Raw genomic sequence first — 16,422 nt, forward strand, 5'->3', positions numbered from 1 at the left:
GAAAAAGAATCGCGCTGCATAGAAAGTTATTTTTGAATACATTTCAGCTTTGATTTCAATCATTACGTATTACAAAATTGCATCTAAATATGGCGTCTAGTGTCAGCTGTTCATTTGATACAAATCAGCTGTGTTTGGCGTTAAACGGCAAAAATAATAAACATACGTAGTAGATGTTTAGTGAACTAACTTTTCGCCTTATTATAGTGCAGATACGGTATGAATTTAACGATTAAACAGTGTTACATTACATTTCTTTTTATTTAAACTTAAAAATTTAAACAGAAAAAATATATAAATCGGAAAATTTTATCTTTGTAGATATAAACCATAAGGATAAAAAATGGATGTAATGACAAAAGAGTTGCTGGTACCCACAAAATATATAAAAGTAATAGATGGTAGAATTTGTTTAACCATTCATAAAAATTGGTTAACCAGTTTAGTTAACACAGGTCCAATCTCTTTTATTAATCACGAACGATTAAGTGAAGATGAAATTGCAGCTTATCCTACACTTGAAGATCTGGGTCCAGACTGGATAAGAATATATGTTAGAGTATGTTAATTTATATAGATAAAGGCACTAACTTCTTTAATTTGTTTTAAATACTTTTTCAGTTATGATGGAATATTTATACAGCTTTTTTGTCTTTTGTAAGTTATAAATACAATAATATGGCAATTATGATATATATATATTTTATTAATTTTTGCGTGCCAGCCACAAGATGAGATTGATTTACATAGATTTTTTATTCACACTCTTATTCAACTTTGCTATATGCTAGATTCAATTATGATATTATTAGCTATAATTAAAAGTATTTTGTGTAATCTATATTATTAAAGTCCATAACATTTTTAGAGATATATGTGATAATTATTTTAATTCCTAGATTTATGAAAAACAGCATAAATATGCTGTTCCACTCCCAAGAGGAAGGAATATAAATGGAAATACTCATTCAGATCTAACATATTCACAATTAATGCACTATGTTGCAGAAACTAATTATAGAAATTTGTGGAAAGAATGTTATAAAAAGTATTACAGTATGTAATACAATTAATTACTCTAATTATATGTTGGAAAAATAAATTTATTTTTTTGGTTTTATATGTACATATATATGTCCATTTTTATTTGTACGTACAGGTCCATGGAATTGCATAGAACATAGAGAACAATACAATATAACTGCTAATGTAAGCGATATATGGATTATGCAAGAAGTATTGCAAAAAATGTATGGTTGTACTTTGGTACAAATACAAAATGGATCAGTGGTATCTGTGTTGCCTGGTACACCAACCGAAATACATTGCAATCTTCTTCCAATATTGTTTGCTATTGAAACTACATCTGCCTTCCTAACATTACATGAGCAAACTGCAGAATATTCTCTCCGTGAGTAAGTACATATTATATATTCCAACTGTGATTTCTTATTAATTTTGTAATTGATTATCTGTTAATTATTTATTGCTTTTAAAGGTGTGTAATGTACAGTCCTGCTGCTTTAAGTATGAGTCATGGAAAACCATTGTTTTTAATATATCAGCTATTACAATTATCTAGAGATTTACATGATCGGGGTTTAGTATTAGGTGAAATTACCCTTAGTGATATATTACTTATGGATAATTTTACTATTCAGGTTAATATTCACAAGATTTTTATAAATATCTTTTATTAATTTAATTTTCTATTGAAATTATAACTACTTTCCCAGATTTTATTGTTAGGTGTTACCAAAAGTAAGTGACAATATATATATAAAACCTGAAAATGAACATTTCAAAGTTTCTACTAGTCAGGAAATTAAAGTAAAAAATTTTAATGGCTGTAAAAAGAATTTAGATACAATTTCATCAAATTCTATAGTACAAGAAAATTTTAAATTTGGAATAAATGCAAATATTGAAAAATTGTGTGAAATGTGGGTGTATAATTGTATTAGTAATTACGATTATTTAACTGCATTGAATAATTTGGCTGGTAGAAGATACGGTGATCCAAGTTGTCATCATGTAATGCCTTGGGTCACAGATTTTACATCAAGATGTGGTGGTAATTGGAGAGATTTGACAAAATCTAAATTTCGATTGAACAAAGGTGACAGACAATTAGATTTAACATTTGATTCACAATCAACTGAGGTATGTATATAAACAATATTTACCAATTAAATTACTTGATACAATAATTATTTAATTAATTATAATTTCCGTAATATTTGCAGGTGGGGCATCATGTATCAGATGTATTATCAGAAATCACGTACTACGTTTATCTTTCTCGTCGCTATAATAAATCTGTCCTTTGTAAATATGTACGATCACAATGGGTGCCAGGTGAATATCCTGCCTCGATACAAAGGTTACATGACTGGAGTCCAGATGAATGTATACCACAATTTTTTACTGATCCTAGAGTTTTTAAGGCAAGATAAAACTAATAAAATTACATAATATAGTTTACATAATATATGTAATTAGGTATAATATGTATATAACTATTTGAAAATTACAGTCCATTCATGAAGATTTGCCAGATTTAGAAATTCCTGGATGGGCGACATCTCCAGAAGATTTTATTGAAAGACATAGAGAAGCTTTAGAAAGTTTTCATGTTTCTGAAAGATTACATCACTGGATAGATCTAACTTTTGGTTATAAGTAAATATTGCTTGTTTATTCTAACATTGATTGATAACATATATTAATGTTATTATTATTTATTTTTTTACATTATAGATTATCCGGTTCAGCAGCAGTAAAATCTAAAAACGTCTGTTTGCAACTTGTTGACAATCATACTACTTTAACTAACTCTGGAATTGTTCAACTTTTTACACAACCACATCCTCAGAAAATCATTCCTTCACCTTATTGGTGTAAGATCCCACCCCGACTACGCTCATCTTTCTCAGTCAATAAGTATAGTATGTCTAATATGAGAGTTTCAATTTTTTGACATAATTTTGTTTCTTTCTAAAACTAATACAGTAATTTATTATAGAAAGTGATCAATCTGGGAATAGAACTAGTGATGATGAAGGTCATAGTTCTGGATTTGAAGAAGAAGAATTACCAACATCAATTATAAATACATCGAGATCGTCTCCTTTGGTCTTAAGTCGATTATTAAGTCGTTCTAGAGGTTCTTTACTCACTACTGAAGACAATGCTAAACAAGATAAATCTACAAGTCAGACAATAATTCTTCCAAAAGATTATAACCCTGTTACAGCTATTTTGCATGTGGAAACTATGCATGCATTTATGAATAAAGTAAGCTCTCAAGTTTATAAACCGCAATTTGAGTTACATGAGTCATCCACAAATTACAAACAAATTGTGGCTAGTGGACGTATTAAGGAACAACAAATTCTCGGTTGTTTAATTTTGGAAATATTTTTGTCTAATAAATTTCGAGCAACATGGAATGTTGAAAAAGTATCATTTGTAAAAAGACTTGCTACATGCTTAAACATCTTGAAAATGTCGGCTGATAGTCTACCTAAATGTGTAAGAAATGCTGTTGCCTTATTGCTTCAAGTTGATATTATACCAAATAGTTACGATATTGATAACATAGAAGTAAGTATTTCTCTAAGTAATTATTATAATAAATATTTAATGACATTACTTTATATTATGTATTCATCTCTTTCTATATTATATTAATCTATTATATGTTGATTAATAGATTATTAATATATATATATATATATAACATTATAAATTTGTAATATTTTGATTAGATTAGATATAGTTATATTGTATAATAAAATTATATAATATTATGTGATTTTTCAGGTAACTGATATGCCTTTTCGTTACCCAACTATTACACACATGGGTCTACCTCCACCATCTGCACATCAATTTTTACAACCAATACTTTCTGGAAGTTTATTTCCATTTTCCAAGTATTATAAATATCTGTTTAATATTGTAGAAATGCTACAAGAATATAATAATTTAGTTCGTGAATTAAATTTTATAATGAAGTCTGAAGAAGATATAGATTTTATATGTAAGACAAAAACAAAATTCCTTTGTAAGATCAGTGAATGTAAAGTTAAAGCAATTGCAAGAGAATTAGAACATGTATTGTTCCATACTGGAGTTGCAAGGGAAGCATATTTAGAGCTAATAATGCCTCATATACAGCAAGTAATGGAAGAACCTTATAGTGCTGTTTTGGCTGCATGGCATTTATTTGATCCTATTGCTAAGTAAGTTATTTATAAATTATAAGATTTTTCGTTCATTTTTATGAATGTTCAAATATTCATTATAAAATATTATACTTTATAATAAAATTAAATAGCTTTCTTTGATATATTTGATATTTATAATATTTTAATCTTTTTCTAATTTACTATTTTTTTTAATGTATTGTATAATTGGTAATTTTCCAGAGCATTGGGTCCTCGAGATACTGCACAAACATTCCTTTTATCCATTATGAAATTATATGAAAATGGTTCCTTTATAGATAATTTTGCTCATGCTGATATTCTCCCTTCAGGATTAATAGCAAAATTGAAAACTACGCGTTTATATCATAGAAATTTCTTGCTTAAGCTTATGGTAAGATTGGGTTTACGACGATTTTTGGAAAATTTTATTGCACCTCTTGTGGAAGCAGTTGGAGGCTACAGAGATTATGTGCAAGGATCTTCAACATATATTCATAAAACTGGCAATCTCAAGTAAGAAAAATCACATACAAAATTTTTAAATATATAACAATTATATTACAGTAAAATAGTTCTAACAAAAATTACATAATTTTGAAAGGAAATTAATTTAAATCAATATATACACAACATGCATATATAGTTAGACTTGAGACTTTCACTGTCCAGTATTACAGAATTTGTATACTCAAAGCATCCCGGTGTAAGTTATTCTTAATATTAATATTAACAGCAGTGTATTAATTGACTCCCTACTAAACATACTATACCAGCGTATATGTATACATATATCCATTAATATGAATAGCTTCTGATAAGTTTATTTCCTCTTACAGGAGTTGTGATTTAAGTGGGATATGTAATGATGGAGAAGGAATTTTATCTCCTTTAGATGAGGATTTTTCTGCAGATTCAGAACATAATATTACTTTATCACCTGTACCTATAACTGGTGACTATGCACGTGATATAAATTCAGCTGACAATGATGTCGAGGGTAAGCGATCAAATATAATAAACATACATATATCTAAAAAATTGTAAAAATTTTTATGTACTTTGCTTACTATAGAAGTATTTACAATGGAAACAGAAGAAAGTTCTTGGATATCTCTAAATTCTGGTGCAACATATGATATTGATCTAAATGTTGATTTGAGTTTGAATCTAAATGATGATTTAAATGAAGAGGGAAGTAAAATTTCACCACTGAAATCTGTTAAATCGCCAACAATTCCTATACCAAAAATATCCAATTCTTCCAGTAAATCTCTGACAGAGTTTAGTAATATTGGTTGTCATGTTGGAAGTAAGACTTCTAATGATGAATTTACTTATGGTGGATTTGGCCATCCTACTAATACTTCTGAGGAAACATGTACTATAGGAGTTGAAGAACAAAATTCTGCAATATTAAAAATGGATGTTAATAAATCTAGCACTGCAGAACATGAAAATATCCAATTGGATCACACTTATCAAAAGTCTACATCGAATGAGTGCACAACATCTGAAATGAGTGCTGAATCTATTATCTGGTTGTCTCATCGACTTGGTCCCGTGCTTACTGCCCGATATTTATCACGAAATTTATTGAGAATGCTTACATTATGTTACACTGGGAAAGAGAACTTAACAATAACCGATGATACTTCCTTGTTTATTGAAGGTATTCCCTGGAATAAGAAAGTTTTACTTGGTGATCATAATGCTAATAAAGTGTTGGAATGCCTTGCAGCTATTGCAGGTTATTTTACTTGTATAATTTATATATGTAATCACCAACTTAAAGTTCTAAAAATGAAGCTAATTTAAATATTTATATAGGTTTATATGGAGAACAAATTATAGTATTGCAATATTTTGCACACATGGTAGAACTTCTAGCGCTTTGTAAAAGAAAGTTGACACAAAATTTAGAAGGGGGACTTATTTCATGTTTAACCCTTTTAAACCATATTACGCCATATCTTAGTGACGCAGTACTGATGGATATACTTCATGTATGATAAATACTGTACAAGTTTTTTAACACTGAACAGTGCATATTTGACAATATACCCAATTTTCCATTTTCCATTTTAGGAACCAATCGTGAAAGCAATACTGTATCCTACAGTTCGTATATTATCATCCACAAGATTCACTTTTCCCAATGGTATAATCGCACGTTCGATAATGACAGAAAAATGTTTAGAAACTTTATTTATGTTTAGTTTACGATTGGGTAGTGTCATTACAAGAAATCATTTAGCTGTACCTATTCAACGTTTTTTTTTAGCATTTGATAAATCATTTAATCAAGATGTTACAGAAAATGTTAAGGATGAGATTCACCAAAAGACAATAAGTGAGCACTTTATAAGGTACATATTACATTACATATTTTAATATTATTTTAAACATAACAAATACATAAACATATGAGAGAATCATATGTTCTACTATAATAAAAGTATAATATATGGATATATGTATTTTTATAGTGTAAAGATTTTAAATGAAGATAATAGAGATATTCTGGGACCTCAAACAAATTTTAATCAAGATGTTGCTGATTCTTATTCTCCCCCAGTTGTAGAAAATATAGATGCCGCTGATACTCAAAAGAATAAGGTAACTAAAGATATTATTTAATAAATTTTTATATTTAATAGTTACTGCGGTTTATTAGATATCCAACATATATTTAGGCACTTGAAGAACTAAAAGCTGTATTTACAACAGAATTTGCTCATAAAACATATATGCTCTTTTATAAATGTATTGATAGTGAAGTAATGGAACAAATACTTAAAAATCATGAACATATACGCAATTTATGTCATAAATATGAGCAAGAAACAAAAACGATTTTTAATACTGGTATATTCTATATTATATTCCATTTATTTTTACTTCCCTCTTTTTACAGTTTTTATAGATCTTTTTACTTAAGATCTTTAATTTAATGTATCTTTCAATTCTTTTAAAGATGATAACAAGTATAATACATCATACAACAATTATAATGTAACAGGAAATACGGAAATAAAAAATAAAGATGCAGTTAATTTTGAAAATATATCAATTGTGGGAAATAGGTTTGCTGTGCAAACGAATGACGCTGGGGATTATGTTACTTCAGAAAACATAATATCTAATCGTGAAGCAAATTGTTCTTTATCAAATGGAAGACAGTTACGAGGAAATTGGTTAGCATATTGGGAACATGAAATTGGAAGATCAGAAAAAGATACAGCATTTAATATAAAACAAATAAAACTCCAAACTTTCAGCGGTCATACTAATAGTATTAGATGCCTGTATGTGTTAGATAATGAGAATAGTTTTATGAGTGGAGGAAGAGATAAGACTGTGAAATTATGGAGTTTAAGAAGTCAGGTAAAATTATACATATGTTATACCAATCCTAAACATATGCAATGTAATTCTAAAATCGTGATACATCTGAAACAGAGGTGACTTCTTACGTGAAAGTAAATTAAAAACATAGAATCTATATTTTCAATCTACTTTTACATTAGAAATCATTTTCTTTCTACTTGTACTATGACTTTGGAATAATGCCAACAGAAAGACAAACAGGCAGAGAAATCTTTCATAATAAAAGAAATTTAAAAAAAAAGAAAATAAATAAAAACAAAGGAAATTAAAGTAATAAGATTATATCAATTAATGTAGAAAATATTATAATAATAGAATATTAGTGGTATTCAATATAAAAATCTTATATTAATAGATATAGAGACATATATTTTATATATATAAAAAGAGCTTACACTTAAGTAGCATATTTTATCAATAGGGGGATGGAAACACTGTCACATCCTGTCAGTATACTTATACTGGACATAAAAAGTCGATCCTTGCCCTTACATTCCTAGAATCTTTACGATATGTAGTTACCTGTGATGGCACAATTCATTGCTGGGATCCTTTTATGGGTTCCCTTCTTGGATGTCCAGAAAGCTCACGTCCAGTCCCTGTAAATACACTAGCTGCAAGTCCTCCCCCATGTACAACTTTACTTGTGGGTACAACTGATATTACTCTGAGAGTTATTGATTGTAGAACATTTCAGTATGTCAATGAAATGAAAGTAAGTATTATCATATTAAGTATGCCATTATAAGCTATTTAATAAAATAATTATTTCCTTTTTCTTCAGGTATCTGTAAATCCAACAGGTTTGATTCGATGTATTGCAGTAGCACCTAGTGGTTATTGGGTAGCATTGGGTCAAGCATCAGGTTTTTTAACAATTTTAGATATTCGTACTGGACTTATTATTGCATCTTGGAAAGGCCATGAATGTGAAGTGTGTTATTTCTAAAACATGATCATAAAAATATTCAGTATAGAAATACTTAATTGCTCTTCTTTCAGATATTACAATTAGAGGCAATTAATGAAACTACATTAATTAGTTCTTCACTAGATGAAACTATTGCTGTATGGAGTGCACTAGATGGGAAACTAAAATTTCATATGAAGTAAAATAAGATGTTATCTTTTATTACATGATCAAAGTTGTCGTTTTAAATATATTTGAATAAAGAAATAAATTTTATATTTTTAATTTTTAGGGGCTCCACAGAACCAGTTCATTGCATGACTACGTATGAACAAGAATTAGTTATAGGAACAACTGCAAATCGGATAGGAGTTTACACATCCATAGAAACAACAGCTTCATTTTCATCATCAAAATTAAAGTCTGATACTTTCAAAGGTCTCCTTACGACAATGGCGGTTCTCCCTCTTAATAGATTATTGCTATTAGGAGCAGATAATGGTGGAATAACATTAATTTGTTAAATACTATATATACATATGACCTTTAAATATAAATTAATATATATACATAAATTTAATAATTTAAATATACAATTTTACAAATTTAATTAAAGCATTAATGTCTATTCATCATTTTTAAAAAGGATGTAGTATACTATATACAAAATTAAATAATTTCATTTTTTATGACATAGCATAAGGAAAAAATTTTATACATAGGTTATGTCTGTCCTTGTTCCAATTACTTTTAAAGCAAGTTCAGGGGACATTTTATAGATACCAAGATCTGCTAGTATCTCGCGTCCAGCAAGTTCGTCCTCATTGTTCAGAGCTTCAACAAGTAACATCGCTGAACCTAACATGATATTTAATAGAATGCATGCTTCTTTAATCCTGAAATATTATTTGGACAATTAAATATACAGAATATTAAACATATATGTATACTACATAGTGTAAGGAAAGAAGGTATGTTTGAAACAAAATATACAAATTCCTTATGCTAATAAAATAAACAGTATAGTGCAATAAATTTGTAATTTGTCAGATTTAAGTATTAAAGAATTAAAATGTTTTCAAAAGAAATTTGCATATTCAGATATTTCATGCTCTCTCTCTCTCTCTCTTTCTCTCTCACTCCCCCCTTCCCTCTCTATAGATAATATCATAATTATCTGTTACTTACAAAGGAAAATATGATTCTGGTTCACTAATATATAGGCCAAATAATGGAAACAAGTTTCTGAAAATGTCATATTGTAATTGTTCAGCTCCACCCATGTTAAAATGATTTACTAGAACAACTTCTTCTAAAATAAACTGCAATAAAAAATATCTATTTGTATAAATACTTAATATAATGTTAGTTTTTAAAATAATTTCATAATTTATATCTAACTTGATCGAATTGTGAAGCTAAAGTTTTCCAAGCTTGCTGAAATAGTGGCAAAGCAAGTGTGTTGTGCAACAGATTAAGTTGTGTTGCTAATTCTTGAAACATGGAATAGCCACTTGGTGTCACAGACAAAGAAACAATTTCTTTAGTAGACTGCATTGCAAACCATCTGTAGAAAATATGATCCAAATTAATTTTATATTCCTAGAAACTCTATATGTAACTTTGTATATGTAATTATACATAATGAAATACTTAATATTTATGTACGTTTATATACAAATATTTAAAAAATTAACATGATACAAAATAATGTTAAAAAAGAACTTTATCTGTTACTATAATAAATAGTTAACTTATTTAAAACTATACTTTAGAAAAATGTGTTACTTGTCTTCATTACATTATTCTTACTTTCATATTTAATGTTCCATTATTGTTAATAATTATTAACATTTAACATTATAATGTAAAAGACATAATAATTAAAAAGCAATTTTCTTACCAAATCTAAATTTAAAAAATTCAGAGTAAAAGATTTAGTGTCAATATAAAAAAAATATGCGATTATTAAAACCCTAAACTTCTCTACAATGAACATTTTTTCACTTCATACGTAAATATTAAACTGTTATTTTTACATACATAATAATATATAAATAAATTTGGTATTGAACATCCGTACTTATCTGTTCTATATGGTCTGCTTTTTGCTTTTACATCTAAAGATACAGAATCACTAATTTCATTTATTAATTTCTTTTCTAATCTTCTTAAGAGAGCAACAGCTTCATCAAATACAGAACCTTCAACTTCTCCTACGTTTGTAGTAATATCATTTCCTTTCAATGTAGCAGTTTCAACTGTTTCAAACTGTTGCTTGAAGAAGTATAATTGCAAAAAATGCTAGAAATAAGAAATTAGATAATATATAAAAAATATCTCTCTGAAACATGTATTTTATATATAAAATACTTACTACTGTTACACCCCATTCTTCTAAAACAGTTGCCACATAATGTAATGTATTAAGAATACATGGCATAAGAGATGTTAAAGGATCTTCATAATTTTCATGTAATAATTGAAGCAATCTTACTCTCCAGTCATCAATTAATTCTAATTGTAGTTCAAGAAACTGTAACCTGCAAAAATAAAAAATTCATGTACATGTTCAAAAATTTTATGTCAATAGCTTTTGTCCGAAACATTTTTCAAGATATTCAAGATACTTTTCAAGTATGTACTTATATATGTATATATATAATTGCACAATATAATTTTATTGTATAAATGATCGTATATATTATCCACTTACCTGTGCCCTGGTTGAGGTAAATGCTTATACCTATCAGAAATTGTCGTGAGAAGTGTTAAAAAAGCATCTGCACATTCAGTTACTTTCATATCATCAGTATCGGAGCTTGGTAATTTGTCCCAAGCTGTATTTGAACTCAAAATGGCATCCATTTTTTCGGTTGCATCTGATAATATAATACGAATAAAATGTTTAAAACCATTTTAATAAAAAATTAATTTAACATTTCATATGAAATTATAATATATTAAATAAATGATTGCTTAAATAAAAAATAATAAAAAAACATTTTATAACATTACATTTTTTTTCCATGTTAATCCACTTTACAAAAATATGAGCTTGTGTAAGTACAAAAACAGTAGCTGGTTGAGTTGAAGGATAAAATAACGTCTCTCTCAATTCCCGTTCAAAACCTAAAGCTTCATCAACCAAATGAGCAAATAAAGCATCATCGTACTGCACTATCGATAATTCAGAATGTAGTTTTTCAACTGCTAATTGTATTAAAGCTCGCATGAACTCGACCTATCACGACAGAATATATACAAAATTTTATTCTATGTTTCAATGTGTAAATAACAATAAAAACAATGTATATTCAATTGTATATTACCTTCATATCTATATAATTGAGACCTATTGAATTTGCAGCAGGTTGTACATTTTTCTGGACCCACTGAACATGATCTTTAATCCAAGTTAATATTTGAGTAAAGAACCATTCAGGTTTATCTTGCCGATTTGTTAACTTAGAACCTGTGAAATGATATATAAATCTTTGTCTAAGTGGCCGTACTAGCAATGAAATTGGTAAACTCACAGGAGTAAAATCAGTTAATAAAACTGATGTTACCACAGACTTTGCAGATTCTTCTCTATACATTTAGTCAAAGATGAAATATATCTATTCCAATAACATAGATAAACTTAATAAAATACGAAAATAAAATTTATGCTTTCTAAGGATACGGTAATTGTAAGTGCAATAAATATTCTGTAAGTATTTTAAATTTTATTAATGTTTCTGGCATAGGAGTATGTAATGTATTTGCATTACTGCCACAAAAGGGCCACTTTAATGTTTTTAGTATATCATTATATTCTCTGAAAATTATTATTATGTATAATTAATCACATATACATACGTAAATACATATATACATATTGCATACTTGGACAATTTATCCTTTATAAGGTTATGCCAAAAGTGAAGAGTTTCTTTGACATAATTTTGGAGATAATGACAATTTGATGATCGTAGTTGACAACTAATATTTGTAAGGTCCGCATATAATGAAATAGTTGATTCGTCATCACCATTTGTCAGAGATACTTGTATTTCATCGCTAAAATCATAATCTTTTAAAGTTTTAAATAATTGTAAAATATAAATAGTTGAATAATAATTTACCTAATATTTTCAACATATTTTATGAAATTTAGATATGATAAAGATTTATCCAAATAACTTATAACGTCAATAATTTTTTGCATTTCAAAACTTTTATCATTTTCTTGCATTGTTTCTTGTATGTTACCTCTGAACTCTGCAGAATTTTCTTCCAATTGTTGAAATTCAACACTAATTTTTTCAACACTTTCTATAACTGCCTTTACTTTTGACGGAGCTTCAGTCGATGCCATTGATAACTAAAAATTTAAAAGACCAATAACTGAAAACATCTTTTGCACTATGTTTGCGAAGACATGTAAAAATATATATTATCTTTGGCAAAGTCCTAAAATAATAATATATTTTTAAATACATACCGACTTTTCAATTTCATTTTTCTGTGCATTAAGGGATTGGTGAAATTCATATATTTTATTAAGCCCTTTCAGATCATTTCCTAATTCCATATTAAATTTTTGTATAATTGTTTCCTTTGTATCAACCATAATGTTACACTGTAAATATTCTACAATATGTACATTAAAAGTTTGACAGTTTAAGGTTATGATACTTAATTTTGTGACATATATACGTGTACTTAAATACGCCACTATACCGATTATGATTTAGAACAATTCATAGCAATTTTTCACAGTTTTATTGTTTTCATTTACTTCGAGTCAATTGTTATTTTAATTCATAATTAATGTCATGCTTTTATTTAACAATCGAAGCTATTCAAAAATATTATTTAATAAGTGCAAACATTTCAGTTTGCTATGTTTTAAATATTTGATGTTATTATTTCTAAACTTGTAAAACATCATTTGTATACATATGTATATATATATTTATAGGTTATAACATTTTATTTACATAAAATAAAATCTATTATTGAATTGTCAAAAATATTGTATTGCAATAAAAATTTGTCTTTATGTAATGTATGATGTACATGATATTATACGTACATATGTATGCATATATATAGAATTTGGTAGAAGTTAAAGCTTTTTCTTCCAGACTGTTCCAGATTGTTCCAGATTGTTTAATTTAATAAATATATTAAATATTTTGTAATAAAAGTTTTTCCATGTTTTTTGACTATTTCATAATTTTGCAAATATTATGATATGTTTAATTTACTTCTGATATAATTGTAATCGATCATTGCTTTTGGGTTTTTAATAATTTCTCTTCGTATCATGAATTTTTGAAAGAATTGTTATATCATTTTCTTCCATTTATCTTCCATTGGGAAATGAATAGTTTTTTTAGGGAACCAATTATTTCACTTTTTCTATCTCATGAAAATGGTTTTATTTTATACAACATACTCAAATTTACATATAATTATCAATTAAATCCATTTTATAAAACATGAAATGTACTTCAAATTCAAATACTCGAGTTTACGAGAAAAATAAGGTAAGTATATACCTAAATATACTATGATAAAGGTTTTACAGCTGTTTAAAAAAAAATATTACTCCGACTTTGATGTGAAACTTAAAAGAATAAAAAGATTTATGTACAAATTATATTATTAAAATACGTGAAAGACTACAATATGGGCTAGAATGGAAGTTTCGCTTTTTGTATTTAGTCAATAACTATTTTCGCTGCAATAAAATATCCATATGCAAAGTATTTACTATTTTATGGTAAATACCTACATTTCACATACAATTCAATATAAAGTGATTCTTAAAAGTTACGATCACCTTAGTGTATAATTATTAAATCATGTGCACACGTAGTCACTAATTACTACTATACCTATATTTTTTTTCTAATTAAGAAAGAATAAAAAGAATCTTCGATAAAAATATATGAAATAGGAGAATATATAGTGCGCATAAAAATATTTTATTTTATAAAATGTCGCAAACAACATCTGGACGGAAATTAATTTCAATTTAAATCAGATACAGAAATATTTAATATAATCAATTAGTCACCATTTGAATCGCGTATAGTTAATTCTTCCGTTATTTGTCTTTCATTATTTATGATCAATAAATAATTGCCATTCGATGTCCGATCTGATAGAAATCATTTGTAGAAAATATCGATTGGTTAACCTAATTGAAAAATTATCATATTTCACGACAATATCAGGATTTTATATAAAAAATTTTTAGTATTAAGTTTTTATGATTATAGATTGTATGTCATAAGTGCATCTAGTAAATTTCAAGTCGTTCTCAAAGGGTAAGAGGCATTTTTATATCAAATTAGTCTGAAACGAAAGAGACATTAGGCACCTACTCACACTTATCCTATTCGTCTACTCTTTAAAACTTGGAGGCTGAGCCTTTTTAGAAGTTAGATGAAGTAATTTACTAAATGACGTGTAAAAAATTTTTGAAAGAATTGCAATTGATCGGAATCGCGAAGAAAATTATAGTTACAGAGATTTCTTTTTGCAACCTTTTTATCTGAGCCTGTAATCAAAATTAAAAAAATACGGTTTCCAGATTTATGTCAGTTACAGCTATACTACATGCTGAAAATTTCACCGATATCGCTTGTTGCGTAAACAAGCGATATACATTCGAAGAGGTAAGAATCTTTGGATTTATTACAGTTGTAAGGTATAGGCCCAATGTCGTGAAAAACTGCAATTCTCATCATTTTTAACCGTTTGTAGCTAATAGCAGCGTTAATCGATTTCGATGGAATTTTCAGTATGTAATACAGGGTGATTGGTAATTGGTGGTACAAGCGGAAAGGGGGTGATTCTACGCGAAAAAGGAAGTCGAAAATATAGAATACAAATTTTTCGTTTGAGGCTTTGTCTTCGAGAAAATCCACTTTGAATTTTCGCTCGGTACGCGTGCACTTTATCGCGTCTCGTTATAACGGATCTCACTGTAGATCGTTGTCTCGATGGAAAAATTAAAAAAAAAATTTTTTTATTCTATATTTTCGACTTCTTTTTTGCGTAGAATCACCCCCTTTCCGCTTGTACCACCAGTTACAAACCACTCTGTATAACTGACAAATCTACAAAATGTATTTCTTAAATTTTCATTACAGGGAAATTAGTCTGCAGCGGCACGCTAATAAATTCAAATCTTATTGTTGTTTTGCTTCGGAGCATCAATATCGTAGGACACACACATATTGTATTAATAATCAAACTCCGAGCAAAACAATGTCGCCGTTACTTTCAACCGTCAAACGCAGTCGAGATCAAACTTTCCGACTGTCCCCCGACCAGTATAAATAAACGAGCGAATTGACGAGGAGAGAGTTTAGCAATCAAAGAGTAAGCAAAGAGTAAGTGTATACGAAGTTTCTCGACACACGCGCGTATTTATTCCGATTAATTATATACCAGGATTTGTGCTTTGTATCAAGGCATTACAAATAAAGTGCTCACGACACTTAGAGTATAATATTGATATTTGAACTACCTCATCCTCTACAAGTCTAATTAGGAAACTTATTCATCCAACTTGTCCAAAAACTCGAATCGTTCAATCCAATTTTAAAAAGGTTACTTTTTTTTTGTTTTAAAGGGCACATGAATATAAGTACGAGAAACTGTACATCTATGTGTAGTATACATAAAATACTTTGTACATGTTTGACTATAACTTCCGTTGCTGATTTCTAACGTCTTTTTTTCAACGTGTTTCGAATAGACGATATTACGGACTACGCGACTATTAGCAGCACTTACCCTACGTAGCTATGTATCTAGATATAGTCCTGCACAAATATGACGATGTAGAAAAGTATTACAAATCGTAGACAACTTTTTGTTACCTTTCATTATCATTAATTCATT

At 28.0% G+C, this 16,422-nt stretch overlaps 2 protein-coding genes and 1 long non-coding RNA gene across 6 annotated transcripts; 1 reads left to right on the forward strand and 2 right to left on the reverse strand.

Moving 5' to 3' along the window:
* Window positions 1-57: 57 nt before the first annotated feature.
* LOC126864197 (WD repeat-containing protein 81) lies at window positions 58-9,126 on the forward strand. 2 transcript variants are annotated; one of them, XM_050615257.1, is made up of 23 exons: window positions 58-217; window positions 322-559; window positions 900-1,056; window positions 1,160-1,415; window positions 1,499-1,661; window positions 1,750-2,163; window positions 2,247-2,447; window positions 2,537-2,682; window positions 2,761-2,948; window positions 3,026-3,606; window positions 3,826-4,247; window positions 4,434-4,727; window positions 5,051-5,211; window positions 5,287-5,961; window positions 6,042-6,217; window positions 6,300-6,580; window positions 6,701-6,830; window positions 6,908-7,079; window positions 7,189-7,598; window positions 8,023-8,316; window positions 8,386-8,535; window positions 8,604-8,710; window positions 8,804-9,126. In XM_050615257.1, exons 2-23 carry the CDS (start codon window positions 344-346, stop codon window positions 9,033-9,035), a joined length of 5,826 nt encoding a protein of 1,941 aa, XP_050471214.1. In that variant the 5' UTR covers window positions 58-217; window positions 322-343; the 3' UTR covers window positions 9,036-9,126. The 2 variants fall into 2 exon arrangements, with proteins under 2 accessions (XP_050471214.1, XP_050471215.1); XM_050615258.1 differs by having other exon boundaries at window positions 7,234-7,598.
* On the reverse strand, window positions 7,930-8,416 carry LOC126864200 (uncharacterized). Its single transcript, XR_007689095.1, has 2 exons — window positions 8,268-8,416; window positions 7,930-8,200 (listed from the first exon to the last, which is right to left on the reverse strand). It is a non-coding gene; the product is annotated as an uncharacterized LOC126864200 (long non-coding RNA).
* LOC126864199 (RAD50-interacting protein 1) lies at window positions 9,037-13,707 on the reverse strand. 3 transcript variants are annotated; one of them, XM_050615266.1, is made up of 13 exons: window positions 13,595-13,707; window positions 13,001-13,149; window positions 12,642-12,880; window positions 12,403-12,576; window positions 12,200-12,334; window positions 11,844-12,105; window positions 11,530-11,755; window positions 11,228-11,393; window positions 10,889-11,054; window positions 10,595-10,815; window positions 9,913-10,078; window positions 9,700-9,833; window positions 9,037-9,407 (listed from the first exon to the last, which is right to left on the reverse strand). In XM_050615266.1, the coding sequence occupies exons 2-13, from the start codon at window positions 13,127-13,129 to the stop codon at window positions 9,224-9,226; spliced, it is 2,202 nt and encodes a 733-aa protein (XP_050471223.1). In that variant the 5' UTR covers window positions 13,130-13,149; window positions 13,595-13,707; the 3' UTR covers window positions 9,037-9,223. The 3 variants fall into 3 exon arrangements, with proteins under 3 accessions (XP_050471223.1, XP_050471221.1, XP_050471220.1); XM_050615264.1 differs by lacking the exon at window positions 13,595-13,707 and adding an exon at window positions 13,240-13,431; XM_050615263.1 differs by lacking the exon at window positions 13,595-13,707 and having other exon boundaries at window positions 13,001-13,231.
* Between the last annotated feature and the right edge of the window lie 2,715 nt (window positions 13,708-16,422).

This window comes from Bombus huntii, chromosome 3, assembly GCF_024542735.1.
Source record: "Bombus huntii isolate Logan2020A chromosome 3, iyBomHunt1.1, whole genome shotgun sequence".
In the NCBI taxonomy this organism is placed as follows: domain Eukaryota; kingdom Metazoa; phylum Arthropoda; class Insecta; order Hymenoptera; family Apidae; genus Bombus; species Bombus huntii.

Excerpts from the sequence above, each read along its gene's own strand:
- LOC126864197 (XM_050615257.1), top strand. The coding sequence starts at position 344 with ATGGATGTAATGACAAAAGAGTTGCTGGTACCCACAAAATATATAAAA. Across the intron at positions 1,416-1,498 it reads GCAGAATATTCTCTCCGTGA|GTGTGTAATGTACAGTCCTG; the intron begins GTAAGTACATAT and ends TTGCTTTTAAAG. Across the intron at positions 2,683-2,760 it reads GATCTAACTTTTGGTTATAA|ATTATCCGGTTCAGCAGCAG; the intron begins GTAAATATTGCT and ends TTTACATTATAG.
- LOC126864199 (XM_050615266.1), bottom strand. The coding sequence starts at position 13,129 with ATGGTTGATACAAAGGAAACAATTATACAAAAATTTAATATGGAATTA. Across the intron at positions 11,756-11,843 it reads TCAATTATATAGATATGAAG|GTCGAGTTCATGCGAGCTTT; the intron begins GTAATATACAAT and ends CTGTCGTGATAG. Across the intron at positions 10,079-10,594 it reads AGACCATATAGAACAGATAA|ATGGTTTGCAATGCAGTCTA; the intron begins GTACGGATGTTC and ends TATTTTCTACAG.